General features: G+C 40.3%; 1 protein-coding gene across 1 annotated transcript; it reads right to left on the bottom strand.

Annotated features, from left to right (window-relative positions):
- Window positions 1–600: 600 nt before the first annotated feature.
- Window positions 601–17,592, bottom strand: DAZL (deleted in azoospermia like). Its single transcript, XM_048511494.1, has 11 exons — window positions 17,527–17,592; window positions 15,975–16,115; window positions 15,228–15,319; window positions 11,303–11,354; window positions 10,500–10,566; window positions 10,118–10,248; window positions 8,384–8,461; window positions 7,939–7,989; window positions 6,007–6,111; window positions 1,271–1,369; window positions 601–669 (listed from the first exon to the last, which is right to left on the bottom strand). The coding sequence occupies exons 1-11, from the start codon at window positions 17,527–17,529 to the stop codon at window positions 616–618; spliced, it is 873 nt and encodes a 290-aa protein (XP_048367451.1). The 5' UTR covers window positions 17,530–17,592; the 3' UTR covers window positions 601–615.
- Between the last annotated feature and the right edge of the window lie 1,829 nt (window positions 17,593–19,421).

Genomic DNA, 19,421 nt, shown 5'->3' with positions numbered 1-19,421 from the left:
TCCTCCCATGTGTACCCTGTCTTAGGAATCAACTGTCCATCCAAAAGGGACTAAGAGGGAAAAAGAGGAAATCGCAGGACAGATTCAGTTTATGCAATTCCTGACAGATTACTATATCCAACTCTAAGTCCACCAAGGAAACAGTCACTGAATGAAGAGATCCGCACTGAGTTTGAATTTGGCAAAATGCACCATTGTATGTATTTTAAAGGCACTAATGAGGTGCAACTGAGATCCTATTCCACTGATTCAGAGTAGTTTTAAAACAACCACCTCCAACTTAAAGAACTCTTAGCAGTTAGTAGTAGTCAGATTAGTAAAAAGTTAAAATGTAAGAAATGGCTAAGTGCCAACAAGAAGTAAAATATTGCTTTAAATATAAACACAATGCAACAGTAAGAACTCCAACTATTAGAAATTTTATTTAGAAACAGAACACAAACATCTCAACAAGATAAAACAGACATTGAGAAATAGATAACATCTAACTGCAAATAAACTTCAACTTAAAGAAACCTTTGTTAAGGTTTTTCGGTTTGCTATGACTTCCGAATTGGAATTAAACCAGATGACAGTATCTCAGTAATACTTCAGGTCTTCAGTGAAAGTATCAAGTCAAACACTTTTAAGTACAGCGCGGCTTCTTCTGAAATGATGTGCCCTCTTCTCCTAGAGGAAAATATTAAAATGAAACCATATCAAAATTTTATTTTTTCTTCCCATATCAATGCCTAGAAAATAACCTCTGGCTTCAGAGCAGGCCAATTCAAGGCAACTTTGCATGCTTATAAGGATAATAAAAGTTGAATAGGTCACTTGTACAAATAAAGAAATGATGTAATGGTCACTATATACTTCTCCCCATGGTTGAGAATGAGCAAGGTCCTCCTTCATACAATAATTTGAAGTGTTTAAAGTAGATCTGTAATTCACTGCTACAATCTCTGGCATTGCTTGTTATGACGCATGAACTGATTGTAGCCATCACTAAAACAGTTGCATCCAGTGCAATCAGCATTTGAATTATCAAATTATAGTCCAACCATAAGGATATAAAAGGAACTGGGCATATGTTCTTTATTACTCTCATTCTAATTTTTGGAATTGAGGTAACGGTAATATTTCAGGCCTCAGCAAGTATTCTTGCTAATAAAATTCAACACGTTATTTAGAAAATTTGCATATCAACTTTGCATGCCTGAGGAGAGTCGGTTAGAAACTGTGCTATCGTTTTTACCAAAGTCCTAAAAGCTTGCAGTCTTATCCCTACCTTAAGGTAGTCTTCTTGTGATACAATATTGTTCCTCAAACGATTGTCTGGATTACACAGACAAGATACCACTGTCTGTATGCTTCGGTCCACAGATTTCTAAAACATTTAAGTTTGGTTAGCTTATAGTCAGTAACCTATTCTGCATGTGCTACAAAAGGCCGTTACTGCAAGAATGACACATTGGACTTACTGTGAATGTGTCTTTACTTCAGTGGGGCAAAGTCTTGCAAGCTGATTAGGTCATGCCCCTAACTGTTCAGGCAAATTTTTATAGCCTCTCCTGGACTATAGGAGGCTACCCCTCTCCAGTCATATGCATGCCTTTCTCCAAAAATTAACAAATATGATTCCACATTCATGCCAACTTAAAATATATAGGATGTGAAGTGGATGACTTTGCCCCACTGAAGAGAAGACACCTTCATGGTAAGTCCAATGTGTCATTCGCCATCAGTGAGGCTTCGTCATTCAAGCTGATTATATACCTAAGCTATATCGACAGGGTGGGATGAGAGAGAGAGCAACAGATGGTGTCAGAATAAAGTGCACACCTCAAGAGTCACGCAAAACCACACGCTTTAGGACTCTGCTCCCAAATGCTGCTTCAATGGAATTCTTTTGGTCTAGGCAGGGGTCTGCAAAAATGAGGACTAGGCCACTGCCCTAAACATCTCAACTGGAGCTCTGATGGGAAGGTTGTTAAAGATGCTGCTGCTCTGGCTGAGTGGACTATGATCTGGACTCCCTGTGCCTTATGTGTCACTCTAAGGCACAACTTGATCTACTGTACAATGGAAACCTTATGACTTAAATTGTTCTTTCCATAGAATACAAATTAGTTCCTTCATTTTATGTAAATTTTAATGCCCTAACCAATGTCTAGCCAAAGGAGGGAAGAAAAATTTTCTGGTTCAGGTGAAATGCCAAATTTATTTAAAATAAAGTGTCTGTTCTAAGGGACACAGAGTCCTTGCGAAAAGTATAAAGTTCCTTCCTGATAGAAAGGGCACTTATCACTGAGATCCTCCTGGCTGAGGTGATCCCCACCAGGAACACCACCTTCCAAGGTAGACGAAGTGCAGCCTTCTTTAAAGGTTCAAACAGTGTCTTAGTTAATGCTGGTAAGACTCTACCTAAACTCTAGGGGGCACACCTAGATAACATTGGATATGCCAGTTGAGTTGCATTCTGAAAAAACAACCACTATCATTTTTAAAGGGTTTTTTTTAAAGCCCCTTCCTGCCAGGATGGCTACCAAGGCACCCATCTGTCTTTTTAACATATTTGGTCTTAATCCAAGTTCCCAGCTATCATATAGAAACAGAACTATGTCCTTATACCATGAAGATAAGGGACTGATGTTATTCAGTTTTGCTCAATTTTTCAAATGCTGACCAAGTAGAGTCATAAATTCTTCTAGTGAAGGCTCTATGACTTTGAATCAATCTCCACCACCTCTTTGGGCAGACCAGAGCCTATGGACGGAAGCATACAGCACCACCTCTTGGGCAGACCTGAGTCTTCTAGGTCTATCCTCTCAATAGTCACACCACTAGATGGAGCTGGATGTTTGATCGACCCCTGTATCAACAAGTTGGCCTGAGGCAGTAATCTCCCAGGAACGTTCTGAGTTAGGTGAATTAAGTCCGAAAATCAGGGCCTCCTTGGACCATGAGAAGCCACAAAAACCACTCTTGCCCTTTCCTATATGAATTTTTAAATCACACGTTCTATAAGAGAAAATGGGCAGAAAGGCATACAGTAGGTTGGGTGGCCACTGCTGCAGCAGTGCATCTGTCCCCTCTGCTTGAGGGTCCTATAAGCATGAATGGCCGTATCTTTCTCCGAATCTTTCTACAATGTCCTTGAACACCAATCAAATCAGGTACCACTCATTCTGGTTTAGGGTTGACTGGCTTAGCCAGTCTGCTTGAACAATGGAAACTCCTCTTAGGCGTTTTGCTTATGCATTTTAGATACAGCTCTGTCCAGTTCAACAACAGTAGCACCTCCCTGTGGAGGAAGCATACACGAGTGCCCCCTTGTCAATCTGTGTGGGATTTTGTTATTGTATTGTCCATTAGGACTAGGACATGGGAGCCATGAATTGGGTTCTGGATGGCTTGCACAGTTCTGCATACTGCTCTGAACTCCAGACAGTTTCTGCTGTTGACTGCCTCCCTGACTTGCACTCCTGGCTCCCGGCAATGGGCTCCCCATCAAGACTTGCTGGTATCTGTGGTGGCTATTACTAGGTGCAATTGTGGATCCCTTGCTCAGATGAGTTGGATGCAGCCACTTCAACTGCTTTTTTAGGAAGCAAGGCAGACTCAGCATTCTGAGTCATCTGTGACAGATGTCCCATTGGAAGAGGAGTAGTGTTCACTGCAGTGCTCTCCCATGCAGTCATGCCCAGGGAATAATGTCGATGGTGATTATTAGACCCAGGAGGGCAGACAGTGATGTGTGCAGATCTTTTAGATCACCCGTTATTTTTCCTTGCTTTTCCTCCAGAAAACCTTACCCAGAGCTGTGTTTATTCTGCCCCCACAGATATACAATGTGCCTCTGAGGAAGGAGATGACTCTTCTCCCTGTTGAGGAATTCATGATTTTCCAAAATCTGGATGATAGTCCAGGTGTCATGTAGTAGGGCACTCTCCAAAGAGGCTCTGAGAAGAATGCTGTCCTGGTAAGAACATAGCTTCCCAGCGCAAGTAGGTGGCCCATAAGTGCTACCAGAATCTTTGTAAATACCTGTGGGGCAGAAGAAAGGCCAAAAGGCAAGGTCTTGTAGTGAAAATGTGAGTCTTCCAAGCAAAAACAAAGGTCACTCTGAGAAGCCAGATAAATAGCAATGTGAACATAGGCTTCCTTAAGATTCAAAGACGTCAGGAAGTCGTCTCATGTAATACCTGAAACATGGACCAAAGTGATTCCATGCAGAATTTTTTTTTTCTCACCCACAGGTTGAGGATCGCTCTCCACTCCCCAGATTTCTTTGAAACCATGAAGAGAGATGAGTAAGCCCCATTTCCACTTTGATCTACAGGTATTTCTTCGATCACCCCAGTAGGTTTACACCACTTCCTTAAGAATACTGCTTTTTGCACTGAGCACAGTAACAGGGATCTTCTAAAGATCTGTGGGGATGGAGACAGAAACTCTTATTTTGTAGCTCTCAAACAGTGTTCAGGACCCACACTTCCACAATGGTGTAAGCTGTCAATCAACTTCCAATAGCATAGTCTTGCTGAGAAACTCTGGGTGGTAGAACTCCTGTCCTGCTTGTTCATGTTGCATTGCTTGCCTTGATATCTGGCTCTGGAAGACCCTAGTGTGGAGGTCTTGAACATTTTCTGTTTCTTTTATTTGAAGGAGCAAAAGGAACAAAAGATCTTCCAAAGGCCCCAGTTTCAGTGATCTCTGCATTGATCTTGGTGGTGCTGGGTCAGCTCTGGACTCTGGTGCCCCAGACTGACCTTCTAAGGAATCCTCTCGCAGACTCACAATTTGGAGTGATGAGATTTATCCTTCAATCCTTCCCTTCTCTTTTTCAGGTCAGCTGCTGCAGCTGAAGTGAAGGGTTTTTTAATGGATCTTTCATCTTCCATGGTGACAGATCAGACTGATTTAAGGTAAGATCTGTAGCTATTCCCCAGTAGACACTGGCTAAAGAGCTAGGGACTAGCATTCTGTCTGAACAGCAAGGCTATTCAAACTGGAGAGAAGTAGCCCCCTACAGTACAGAAAAAGACTGCCAAAACTTTGCGGAGTCCTGCCTGAGCAATTGGGGGCAGGACTTAACTAGTTTGGATGACGAAATCCAACTGATTGACTAACATCTTTAGTAACTACTAATATCTTTGGTTATTATGGAAAACAATATTCAGTAGTTCTGCTGTAAAAATTTCTTCCACAAAAGTTCTTCACTCGACAATGTGGTTGTTACAGTAGCTGATGGAGTAAAATGTTCAAGAAGCAGCTTCTGAAGTTCTCTTTTAAGAGTCCATAAGCCTTAATAACCTCCAATATAATTTTGCCTTATACTAATACAAAACTGCCATGAAAAATCCTTTTGTTTTTCCCTGGTTGCTGTATCCATCATGCAGAAACAAAAAATTACTTACAAGAGCAACAAACCTTTTATTTGACATCCATAAGCTGGGCCATAATGAATGCTATTTCTTCCATTATTTACTTTGAGATACAAATGATCTGGAATGCCAGATAACTCTCAGTTCAATATATATGTGATCTCCAAGACAGACACATGAAGGATATATTCTTAGGCTCTGAAATTTACTGGTAAATATTTATAGTTTTATAATTCTGTATCCTTTACAGCTTGTTCATTGATCCAGAGTTACCCTGTTTGCTGCAACTACCTCAAATAAGAACTTCTCTCCAAAAAAACCAAAATTTCTTCAATGCTTCCTGACATAGTTCACAGAAAGCTGATTTTCTATATTGCCAGATTCTTTCGCAGAATACCACAGCAACTTCTCAGACATGCAACTTCTTTGAATAACAGGAAGTCAGTAACAGTACCGCAGAGTTCTTATCTAACCTGAGACTTCCAATATTAGAAACACATTCACCACTGAACATGCATACACCAATACATCACTTCTTCCACAGCCTAATCTTGCCCCCATCCTATTTTTCCCTCATACCAACAAAAAGGCTTCTTATGCAAATTTAATACAGAGACTTAGAAGTAGTTATGTGTACCTTTTGTGGACTGTTTGCACACGATTGTGATGGATCAGCCATAGAATATTCTGCTTGGTCCAGTCCAGGATCCATTTCACCACCATAATTGACAGTGGTATAAGCCTGTGCAAAGTATGAAGTGCCAGATATTATCCATCCCAGAAGCAGAACAAAGCATCCTGAAGACAGTACATGCAAACTTGCAACAAAAAGCAATCCCAAAATGTATTATAACGATGTATCAAGATGTATAATTATATCAGTCATTTCACTTGTCTATCTTTCACACCATTTAAGTGCTCAGATAATGTCTTGCGAGGCTTTCCAGAAGACATAGTACCACACTAACCTGCCCCTCTTCAGCATCTCTAGCACTTATCCTTTCCCCATTTATCCTTTCCCCCATTACACAACTATCACTCATAGATTCATTTTAAGTCAGACCAGATCTGAACCCCAAACTGTACATCAGAATTGCCCACTGGAACTCCAAAGACTGAAGGAAACTCATTTTGATGTGTTGGGCAGTCACCCACTTTAACATTCACTGTCTTGATTCTCATTTTGTAAGAACTGGAGCAGTCTGAGAATTTGATTACTATAAAGCAGGCAGGACTGGAACAGGATGGGGGAACATGTGAGTTCAAAAAGTTAAAGATGGCCTTGGATCAGAGGTCAAAACATACGAAAGGGGGGGGGGCAACCTGGATCAGAGGTCTCCAGCATTTTTGAGGCTGCAGGCACCTCTGGAATTCTGCATAGTGGGCCCAGCTCCAAAACAGTTGTGCACGAGGTGGAATAAGCCATGAATGGCTGTCACAGCTTACCTTCAGTCACAAAGAAAATCCTTGACCTTGGTGGCACAATCTAAACAACCAGCCAAATCTCCATTAGCCAGTCAGAAGCCTTGCTGGGCAAAAGCCCCACATGCCCCTATCAACTTCCTAAAAACATATGGTTGACGCCAGAAAAAAGCACCACATTCCTGCCCTGGATTATCACATTTTCTATATAAAAGTTTAACAATCAAAACCAGTGTTTTAGAAGAAATGTGAACACAGACATGAGGTTTAGGCTACTGTGAAGATATGGCTGGTGCTCTCAATTCTCTTGAATGACTGCTATCAATGCCAGCTGGGTTGACCACACAAGGAGAACTTCCTATGCCACCTTCCTTCTAAAAGTAGACAGCTTACAGGAACTTCAGATGGAACAGCAAAATGAAACAAAAAGCAGCAAGTGTCTTTTCATTCCCACATAGGTAAAGTCTCATTCTAAGTAAGCTTTCCCACCTTATTTATTTAGGTCCTGGACACTGAAAGTATGTTGGCTCCAGGCTGACCCCCAATGTACAAAGTTCATTGGACCCAAAACAAGGTTCATGCCAGTGAAAAAAGGAAGTAATGGCTGAAAGCTGGCTCTTGCAAACTAGAAAGGAAACAAGAGCCTAACAGTGAAGTGGCAGGAAGCTATGCATTTCGAGTACCTGGCTGAGAGCCAAAGCCCCACTTAGCAAGGACCAGCAACCAGAAGGACAAGGGTTCAAGGCCTTGGAACTACTTGCACCTTGAGCATCAGTGCAACAAAATGTATTTTCCAACATTTAGGGACTTTCAATAAAAGAAACTATCTACTTTCTAGAATGTTCATTTCTACCCTTTAAAAATTCCTCAGGCTTTCCTCAACCCTGTCCTAACCACTTTTTTCTGAATCAGCTTTTTCTTCTGAACATCCAAGTTGACTGCTTCAGACACATGCCCCAGTTTCATGCTCCTTCATTTCAGTAGCAGCATTCATTCTGTTTACTGCCATTTTCCAGGACTCGGATCTACAATCCAGACAGTATTTTACTTTACAAAAATACTATTTGGGCAGTACTTTAGTACATGAACTCTAAACACCAGTTTAGATTGTCAATTAAGCTTATATGTGTAAATACAATTCTCTTACCGGAGGCATGATGTAATTTCTTGGCTCTCCAGGAGGCCACTGGGGTGGAACCTTAAAGACCAAAGGTGAAAAACAACACATAGGAATTTTCAGTTAAAGATATTCAAATAACTCAAAATGATAGATTCAAAATAATGCATGCCTGGAAAAGCTATTTGTTGAGCTGCAGTTAAGGCTAGTCTCGAATTCTAAACTTAGCTTCTGCATTTAGAGGCTAGAACGGTGATCAGCTGAAGTGCCAAACTCGGATCTAGATGCGGAGTTAATCCTCTTCTGCCATGAAACCTAGATGATCCTAAGCCAATCATTCTCTACTAGCCTAAACCTTCTTCACAGGGATAAGCTTCACCAGCAATGAGGAAAGTGGGAAATACGCATATCATCTTGAACTCTTTGGAGGATGAAAAGGATAAAATGTACTACAGAACTGACATATCATACAAACCTGGTAATTATAAGTTGGTTGGTATCCTACAGGGACTTGCTGCTGAATTAGTAAAGTTGGTGAACCATAAGGATATGCCTGAAAGTCCAAAAAAAAAAAAAAAAAAAGAGAGAGAGAGATACTGTTTGACAAGCTTCATCCCCATACTCAACAATTAAAACTTTAAAAAAACCTATCTTATTTGAAAACTAGCAAAAACAACATTGTTGCCTGTGAGACACTGTCCTCTCAGGCCAATATCTTCAACTACATATCTAACATTCACATTTAGCATGGAAATGAAATGAAAACTACAACAGAGCACACAGTTGTGAGTGTAAAGTATACTGAACAACATGCTAAAAGAATATTTTATCAAGTCAGTTCATGAACTTAAACTGATTTTTATAGCAGATTCAAAGCAATACCAATTATCTCTGAAAAGGCAGGCTAGACTTATTTTAAATATAAAAATATAAAGCATATTTATATTGACTATGACTATCAAATCACTTTATTTCAGATTATGTTCTTTATACACAGGATAACAAACTGTTATTTATCCTTCATTTCTGAATGTTTCATATTGCATAAACTGTGTTACCTCTGCTATTACATATCTGACCACTCAATGAATATGGGCACATTCCAAGACATAGGATTTAGACATTATTGGTAAATTTCTTAAGCAGTCCTGATAAGACACATGAAGCAATCTGATGCACTACCAGTATTGTTCTTAAGTATCAGACTAGGATCTGGGATACCCAGGTTCGAATTCCCACTCTGCCAAGGAAACCTGCTTGAGTGACCTTGGTAACCACACACACTCAGTCTCAACCCTGGCAAATATTTGGATGGCAGACCACCAAGGAATACCAGGGGTGTGATGTGCAGGCAGGCATTGGCAAACCACTTCTGAACATTCTTGCCTTGAAAATCCTATGGGGTCACCATAAGTAAGTTGTGACTTGATGGCAAAAAAAAGTGTTAGGTGCTGCACACTGGAACAAAAGACCCTAAATTTAAATATACCGTCTATACTCGCATATAAGTCGAATTTTTCAGCACATTTTTTGAGCTGAAAAAGCCCCCCTCGACTTATACGGGTGTCAGGTGTATTTTAAAAAATATTTTAGGGTTTTAAATTTGTCAGCCGCCAGGGGGCGCAGTTTTTAGGCTAGTGGCACCAAAATTCCAGGGATTTTTCAAGAGACTCTCCTGATGATGCCACCCAGGTTTGGTAAAGTTTGGTTCAGGGGGTCCAAAGTTATGGACCCCCAAATTGTTTCCAATGGGAGCTAATAGTAGATGGGGCTACAGTTTGAGGGTCCATAACTTTGGATCCCTTGAACCAAACGTCATCAAATCTGGGTGGTATCATTAGATAATCTCTTGCTGATACCAGCCAGGTTTGGTGGTGTTTGGTTTACGGGGTCCAAAGTTATGGGCCCCCAAAGGGGGTGCCCCATCCCCATTGTTCCCAATGGGAGCTAATAGTAGACATTACGCATGCATCCCAGATTTCTGCATAACAATACTTCTTACAGCTACATCAGTGCATTTATTCAAGAGAACGTAGTAAAAGACACAGGTCCAACCAGATAATATAAGCAACTGAAACTTCCAGTCCAACTGATTGTCATTAGTGCAACTGATTGTCATTTAATGTAAGCATCTGCAGTAAAAAATATCACCGTTTAACCACAGAATGCTTTTGAGCTAAGTCAACCTCTCCCAACAGAAAAGTCTTACCTGAACATATTGTGTTATAGGGCTCATCACAGCTGGAGGATGCACATATGTCTCTTGGTTACTCCAAACACTGTGGAACTGAGGTGTAGGTGAATTAATAAGTACCGGCCTAGACTGCACATGATAGGTACCTTGGGAGATAAAAATGGTTGACAAAGCTTTTGCATATTTCCAAAATACAATATTTAAGTTAGCACTATAAATCAATAGTGCTAGCACTGAAAAATATTCCCACTTTTATAGAAGCTATCACTAATAAATATATAATCAGACTATGCACCTTTCTCATAGTTTAAAGTATTTGGTTTTAAAGATAACACATCAAGGTACAAAACCTAATAACGTGAATACATTTTCACAGAGGCTATGAAAGGGTACGTACATAAATTCGGGTGTTTTCTTATTGCAGGTCCCAGCTTGAGTTTCTTTCCATGGAAGTTTATTTGCGACTGGAAAAGAAGCATGAATGAGCAAGTCTGTTTTATACGACTAATATTTAATTTTTTACCAATGAAGCTTAAAGTACCAGCAAGTTACAGTACTTTACTGCCACTATTAACTGCCACAGCTATCTGAAATTGTTTTTGGAGGGTACTTGTAACTCCTGTTAACTTGGTATGTTATCTGTATTTTTTGTTAAAAACTGGTATTTTAGGAGTATGAATAAGTGTAAATTACCCAATAGTTTTCTTCTTTTAAAACGCCTTTATGAGTCTGATCTAGCAAAGCAGTTAGAAAAGCTTACTCAGGATTCTTTCTCCCAGCACAATTGCGTTTCCCAGTATTCACAAGCCTTTTTCAAAGGTAATCTATATCCATCAATGAATCATCTTTTTGAGATATATTAGTCCAAGATTTAATTCTTTGATATTTGATAACCATTTCTACACCGCCAGACAACCTATGAGCAATCCCTTCACCAGGTAGCAGTCTAAGCACAAGTCAAAACAGAAGGATCCATCAACTGAAGACATGTTTTCATAAACACAGCAATCAAACACTTTTTCAGGAAAGAAGTCAGTCAGTCATCCTGTGTTGCACCTGTTAACCATTCACCCCAGAAACCCCTACACTAATGCAATGCTTTATTGAAGGCTTATGCAGCTGAATTCTTGTCTTATGTTTCCCATGCAAAACAAGTGAATTTAGAAATAGATGTAGTCACTCCACATAACATTAACTTACTTCAACAATTTTTTGTACATCAACGTTGTCCAAAAACGATACAAATCCATACCTGCAAAAGTAAGGTTAAGTTAAACATTTTAAACAGGTACTACTACTTATAACTTGTTTTACATACTAAAAGTATCTAAGTACAATTTCAAAACACAGAAGCATATTAACATGTACAGACCAAACAAGGTTTTATCCAGACTAAACTGAAATGCTGTGCACTGACATGGCTGGTCAGGGACAGATGAGTGTTGGAAGGGCTGTATTTCCTTTAAAGGAGCAAGTCTGCCACTTGGGGTACATACCTATCGAAATACAGCACACTGCATCTTTAGTCAGATTCAGTATGCACATTCTGCCCAAAGAAGAGTGAGCTGGCCATAATTATCCATGCACTCACAACATGCAATCTATATTACTGCACTGCAATCTCCATGGGGCTGCCTTGGAAGTTTTAATTGGTATGTAGCAGAATGCTTCCTGATACAAAAGATACAAAAAAGCCCAGCCTCACCAGACTGGAAGAATCTTCACTATTTGAATCTAGGCACAACAGAAACTGCTAGTGAGTTAAGATATTCATTTGCCTGAAACCAGGATGTTGGAAGGACCATCTACTCCCATATGAGCTTGCCCATTGGACAGGAGTCCCTTCAAGAGGATGGGGCCACATTGTTATGACCCCTTTTCAAAACAGTCATTCTAGTTCCAAGATTACTATGCATGTTTCTAAACTTTTGAGCTTGTGTGTACCATGTTGAGTTTATTATAACCAAATAATTCTGATTCTCAAATACCATTTCAGTTTCTTGCCTCAGTCTTTTTTCTGTAATTCCTTTTTTAAAGCTCTTTAGTTATTTGAATAGAAGTTGTCTTAGAAGTCTGGTTGACTTATATTTCTATCCTTCCTTTCTGCTCCAAGGCAGCTTCTAAACTGCAGGTTAACCATAAAGAATAAATAAAAAACTTATCCTTCAATTCTTTTAGAATAGATCTATGTGCATGCACATCCCACCTTTTTAGCACCGCTGGTCCCTCATGGCAGTTCTCACATGAACAGTTACACATAAAACAAAAATTCAGCAATGTGATACATTTTTAGTTTGAGTTTATCCTAGTTTCAGCCATTTGTTCTTAACAGACTTCACTTTACCTTGTTTCATAGAAGCTGGCAGATAAAAGAAGGATGATATCAAATGAAGATGTATTAGATAAAGAAAATTAGTTAGTAGTAATTAGTAGTAATAGCACTAAATTTCCTTGTAAGTGAACACTAAGTTTAAATTTCTAAAGACAGATGTATGCCCATTTGTGTTGTATCCACCCTAAAATAGAACAGCCACCTCAAAAACGTAACAAACACCAGCTTAGTGAGAATCCACCAATGAATAGGTTCTTGCAGGACACATTTATACCTACCTAGATCTATTAGAAGAGCAATCAAGAAACAGCTCAGAAATTATGCTCACAATTACCTTAACTTCAGGAGCACTTCTGTCTGTGAGAAAGACACTCAACTGTACATGACTAATGGTATGGCCTCAATTCCAACTCTAGTACCAAGGTACCATGCCTTCTGAATGTGCAAGCTCTCTAATGTTTGAACTATGCAAAATAATTGGATTAAATGAGATCCTTTACATAAACTGATTGCTCAAGTTTCTTACATATCAGGAATGTGTAAGAAAAACTAAATGAAGTCTGGCCAGTATATGGTATAAATTTTAAAGCAGTAGATAACACAGGAATAATAACAAAGATTATGAAAATTAACCTGAACACACTGACAGTCAAATGGATTACAAAATCAAGTTTTTACACTACAAATGTGCTTGTGACTGAAATTCACATCTTATTTTTTTAGATCTTAGTACTATATATTTCTCACTTTAATATGCAACTTATTCCTGAAATCTGCCTCCATCCCTGAAGACTGGAAGATGGCCAATGTCACACCAATCTTTAAGAAAGGATCTAGGGGGGATCCAGGAAATTACAGGCCACTCAGTTTGACATCTGTTCCTGGTAATTTAGTAGAATCTATCATTAAAGATAAAATTATAAAACATGTAGAAAAGCAAGAGCTGCTGAGGAAGAGTCAGCATGGCTTTTGCAGAGGCAAGTCCTGTCTTACAAACTTACTAGAGTTATTTGAGGGTGTAAACAGGCATGTGGATAAGGGGGAACCAGTGGACATTTTCTACTTGGATTTCCAAAAGGCTTTTGACAAAGTTCCCCACCAAAGACTATTGAGAAAACTCAGCAATGAAGGAATAAGAGGGGAAGTCCTTCTATGGATTAAAAACTGGTTGAGGAACAGGAAGCAAAGGGTGGGTATAAATGGGAAGTTCTCGCAATGGAGAGATGTAGGGAGTGGTGTCCCTCAAGGATCAGTTTTGGGACCAGTGCTCTTTAACCTATTCATAAATGACCTGGAAGTAGGGGTAAGTAGCGTGGTGGCCAAGTTTGCGGATGATACCAAATTATGTAGGGTGGTGAGAATCGCAAAGGATTGCGAAGAGCTCCAAGCGGACCTTGATAAATTAGGTGAGTGGGCTAAGAAATGGCAAATGCAGTTCAGTGTAGCAAAATGTAAAGTGATGCACATAGGGGCAAAAAATCCAAACTTCACATACACACTACAGGGGTCAGTGCTATCAGTCACAGACCAGGAAAGGGATTTGGGCGTCTTAGTTGATAGCTCCATGGGAATGTCAACTCAGTGCATGGCAGCTGTGAAAAAGGCAAACTCTATGCTGGGGATAATTAGGAAAGGAATTGAGAATAAAACTGCAAAGATTGTCATGCCCTTATATAAAGCAATGGTGCGACTGCACTTGCAGTACTGTGTCAGTTCTGGTCGCCACATCTCAAAAAGGATATTGAAGATAGAAAAAGTGCAGATAAGGGCAACGAGAATGATTGAGGGATTGGAGCACCTTCCTTATGAAGAGAGGCTGCAGCGTTTGGGACTCTTTAGTTTGGAGAGGAGACGTCTGGGGGGATATGATGGAAGTATATAAAATTATGCATGGGGTAGAAAATGTTGACAGAGATAAATTTTTCTCTCTTTCTCACAATACTAGAACCAGGGGGCAGTCATTGAAAATGCTGGGGGGAAGAATTAGGACTAATAAAAGGAAACATTTTTTCACGCATCGTGTGATTGGTGTTTGGAATATGCTGCCACAGGAGATGGTGATGGCCACTAACCTGGATAGCTTTAAAAAGGGCTTGGACAGATTTATGGAGAAGTCGATCTATGGCTACCAATCTTGATCCTCCTTGACCTGAGATTGCAAATGCCTTAACAGACCAGGTGCTCAGGAGCAACAGCCGCAGAAGGCCATTGCTTTCCCATCCTGCATGTGAGATCCCAAAGGCACCTGGTGGGTCACTGCGAGTAGCAGAGCGCTGGACTAGATAGACTCTGGTCTGATCCAGCTGGCTTGTTCTTATGTTCTTATATAACTTTCATTCTTTTTTTGTTGTAAACCACCTCAAGAATTTTAAAATAAAGTGCAAATATATTTAAGTACATAAAACCTGGTATTTCTATAATGCAGATAGAAGAGTATCTCAATCCTAACTGACAGCAGTTTGATTTCCTGGTTCAATAACAGTTGGCCTTTATTATTACCACATCCCTAAAAGCAGTTAATACTGTTTTGTACAGTGCTGTCTTCCAACCAACTGCAAATGAGAATATCATAGCTACTAAATATGTTTCGCTGGCATCTTAATCAACTCCTTTCATTAATCATATTTTATCAAAAATCCCACATTATGACTGAGCTCTTTAATAACCCCTTTGCTTTTTAACGTTCAGCTTGATGAAGGGTTCTAAAGAATCAAAAGTCTGCATATTGCATTGTGCTATTTTGGCTGGTGTTAACAACAAAAAAGTAATACCTTAAACCAGCATTCTACTCACCCCTTGGACACTCCAGTCCTATCTGTGATTATTTTTACTTCTTTAACAGTGCCATATCGAGCAAAGAAGCTCCGGATTTCAGTCTCATCCATCTAAAGTAAGATTAATATAATACAAAAGTGGACTCCATTAAAGTGTCATTAATTCAACAAATGCTGTTTTCTAAACAAAATAAACTTCTACCAATTCCTTCCTTCCTCCGTCTAGGACAGATAAATTCTAGCTGTCTATCAAAGCAACACAAATTAAACAATTTTCAGCATGTACTATAGCAGAGTTACGACTATACAAGCTCAACATTGGTTAAGAAACCGCTGGAGAAGGAACTATGACAGGAGCCAGCTACCCCCACCCCTCTCCCAGCATGTATGTATGCATGACACCACAGCACTTAGGGCTATCCCACCCAAGGGGCCAAGGCAACCACTCCCAAGTGCTGAAAGCATCACTGGGCCTCAGCTCCCTCTCCCTTTTGATTTCTGGTACATCAATACCTTCAGAAGTAGACACTGCAGGTATTTTGGCACTTGGGCCAGGAAAGTTGCTGACTCTGGTGTTAATAAATTACAAGTGTTAGTAAATTCTACAAGTCAGTAATGGGGAAATTCACGTAACTCAGATAGTATATGAGTAGAAAAAATCTTTTTACTGTGAAAAAGTTCTGCCTTCAGAATAGAACAGGTTATATACCAAAATAAACCCAATACAAAACCCTATAAACCGAAACAGTTTGAAATACATACATACCCGTATATCTATTCCTCCTACAAAAATTGAATTTGGCATGATTTTCCCTTCAGGTAAAACATAACCTTGGCTTGTTGCAGGCAATTGAACACTTTCATCCCTGGAAATGCTTGCATTTTGTGTGTCTTGATTTGCACCAGACTGCAAAACACATTTTTATCATCAGTTCTCCTTCCAAAACCATTTTCAGAATCGTACAACAAGTAGAAAAGATTCAGCATTTCTATCTCCTGTTCATGTTGCTTACACGGGATTAACTCAAATGCCAATTTTTCTACAATACACTCATATTATAGCATGAACACCCACATCAATTACTTTTGCAAATCTATTTTTCAGTTAAACAGATTGACTCAGAAACCAAGGACCCCATTTTAGGTATAGTCTCAAAACTGTAGAATCCCATCTTGAGGACCTGAACATTACAGCTCACAGATTTTTAGTTAATTCGTATGGTTTTTTACAGTGATAAGTTTATACTTCCCAATCCCAATTTCCATATGTTAATTGTCTTTTCTCAAAAATGAGCCATTGGCGAAGCCGCCATCACAGGCTGGAAAAGTTGTGAAAGGGTCATTTTCTATCCATGTCCGCCTTCCACAGCGAAGTGGAAAAGCGGTAGAGAGGATTAACCGGGGGGGGGGGGGGGGGGACATTTTAAAGATAAAGCCCGACAAGTGCTACAAGGGCTTTAAAATCTGTCCCTCGAAGCCACACCCGCAAGCTGCTTGAAGGCCTCAGGCCAACCGTAACAGAAAGTACACGAAGAGGTCGCAACGGCGGCGTTTCCTCACAAAGTTAAATGTCTGATTCTAGCTAGGGAACATCGATCTTCCGATGTTATTTTACACACATGATCAAACTACTCAGGGTTAGCCTACTATACCTACACAGATCAATCCTAAAAAGCCTTACGATCTCCTAAATAAAACTGACTTCAAACGACCCAGAATAGCTGGACCGCCCTGGCCTCCCTACACCCCTTATAAACAGCGTGTGTAGGCCGGGGGGTGGGGGGGTGGGAGAGAGACTTGTAGTAACCTGCTGTTTTCGCAGGCGGTGAGGTAGGGGGAAAAAGGATCCTACGTGAAGGGATCCACTGCACACACTGAAGCGTTTTACTCAGAATTATCATTCGATCGCTATCGCGCCACAAACCAGCGCCACGGAACTCGGGAGAGGCTCGGCGAAGCCAAGGCAGCGCGGGCCTTCCCCAGCACGTCGCCCGTGCCCGCGTCCTCCTTGCTTCCCGCCTTTTCCCTCCAGCCTTTCACGCCGCCGTCGGATCACAGCGGGCTTCGCTCCTTTTTCTACCCAACCATTCTTTCTACCGAATTTCGTTCGGGCTTAAAAACCCATTTTCGCCTCCCTCCCGCCACCTTCAACGAGCCCGTCGCACCGTCCCTTCACCTGAAAACCCAAATTTCACAGTCCGCCCCCCCCCCTTTTTGTTCCTTCACATCCTAAATAAAAACCCCTTCCCCAGAATTAAGTTTTACAGCGAAACTTCACCCCACCCTGACAATACTAGGTTTCCACGTGGCTAACTTACCATCGCAGCGCTTAAACGCCTAAAAACTGGTTTAATGGCGTGGCTTTAAAAAAAATTAAAAGTAACTCACTAACTTCCCACCCCTCCCCGGAAAACTCCCCTGATGCGCCCGACAGACTGTCCCAGCCACGGCCTTGATAAATGAGTGGCCAGACCCCGCCCAGGAGCGATTATCAGTGGCGGGTTCGCCACACCCAGCCCTTGTTGCGTGGGCAGCCCCACGACGGTGCTTCTGCCTTGTGAGGGAGGAGGGGTCGGCGCGGGCTTGGGAGAACTGGTCTTTTTAAACGAGAGGAAAGCCAAAGGTCATTTTTAAAACGCCCTCCTGTGTTGAAATGAATCTAAGTGAATCAAACAAATTAAAATAAATTAGTTGAGGAGTGTTGTTTTTAAAGGTAGTCTTATCTTCTGTAATGTAGGTGAGTCTCAACGCAGGTTTCGCTTGTTGAGGTGGAGATGTGTGGTTCTCCGCATTGAGGGTTTTTTTTTTTAGGAGTGGGGTCTCTAAAGGGGTAGACAGCATCTAGATTAAAAACCCGTCGTTTAATCCTTATCTTTACAATATGGTTATAGAGATCTGTGCCACAGAAGTAGTAAGAAGTGCCCACCTCTTAATACTTAAATGAAGCTACTCATTCAACCAATGGCCTTGAGCAGTGTCACATTAATAAAGGTAAAAACAATCCTAATAATAAACCGACCGGGACTGTAAGTAGCCACCTATGAATCTAGGTATAAAAATATGTATAGTAACTTATGTCCTGGATGAGGTGCTAAATAATGCTTTGTGAGCTTTTTATTATTATATAAGGAATCTTCAGAACTTTTCTAGGGAAGGGCACGCCTACAATGGTACTACAAAGTGGCATTAGCAAGAACATGTGCCAGTTTTGGTCTGTCCAATAAAGGCTTGGCTGTGGTGAGGCCTACCTGCCTTCCTCATTTGAAGCTGAAGCCTAACAATCTTGCAAACACTTATAAGTAGACCACACTGAATGTGATAGTATTAGCTTATAAACAAACATCACATTCTCACATTGTCGGTAGATTAAAGACTACACTGAAGTAGTGCAGTGTACAAGAGAATAATTGTATGTGTTGGACTTGATTTATAGTGCATTTAGGATGGTCATTACTGTTCTGCTTGTGAAGATGTAAGGGGAATGTGCAGGCAACATCCTCCCTAACACAAGCACACTCTTGTCTGTCAGTTTCTAAGATCACTTCCAAGGGCAGTGGAGTAACTGAAAAGCACCAAATACCAATTGGTGCCAATTCTGTAGAATGTATTTTATTAAAATCATAGAATAACTAAATACAATAAGCTATGTGAGTTTACATTCTGGCTGTTCTGTGTTGATTTTCCCTCTCTAGCTTTAGGCCTCTTGCTGCCAAATTTCAAACAATGATAGAGCTTTCACTTCAGGTGGTAAAAGGTCTAATTGCAATGATCGTAAATCAGGATCTAGGACATTATTTACTGCAGATTAATCAGTGTGAAGAACAAGTGTTTGAGGCTGTCTATCTTGAGAAACCACTCCGATGCTGTGTACACTAGGAAAGCAATTTGTTGAAAGCTAGTATGTTCAGAGGCAGGTTTTATAATAAATCCTGGTTTTATTCACTACAGCAGTATACCCAGGATGATCCTTTTGCATCCTTATAACAACCTTGCACAGTATTCTGAGAGGGAGTGATTTAATCTGTAAACCCACCCAGTAAGCAGAAGTTTGTACATTTTGGATGATATAAAATAAGTGCACCACTACAATTTGTACATAAATTGTAATGTTGAGTCTTAAATAAGGCTTTTCTTTCTGCTAAGAAAGGAATAATTTCTTGGGTTGCAACTTCTATAAATCAAAAATATTTAAAAAGTGATATTCAGATGCGGA

The sequence above is a fragment of the Sphaerodactylus townsendi genome, linkage group LG11 (genome assembly GCF_021028975.2).
Source record: "Sphaerodactylus townsendi isolate TG3544 linkage group LG11, MPM_Stown_v2.3, whole genome shotgun sequence".
NCBI classification, from domain to species: domain Eukaryota; kingdom Metazoa; phylum Chordata; class Lepidosauria; order Squamata; family Sphaerodactylidae; genus Sphaerodactylus; species Sphaerodactylus townsendi.
This window is presented reverse-complemented; position numbering and strand designations above follow the sequence as displayed.

What these genes read in the sequence shown, in the direction of transcription:
- DAZL (XM_048511494.1), bottom strand. An exon ending in CTATAACACAATATGTTCAG is followed by an intron (nt 8,462 to 10,117) that starts GTAAGACTTTTC and finishes TTGGACTTTCAG; the next exon opens with GCATATCCTTATGGTTCACC. An exon ending in AACCAACTTATAATTACCAG is followed by an intron (nt 7,990 to 8,383) that starts GTTTGTATGATA and finishes TTGGTCTTTAAG; the next exon opens with GTTCCACCCCAGTGGCCTCC.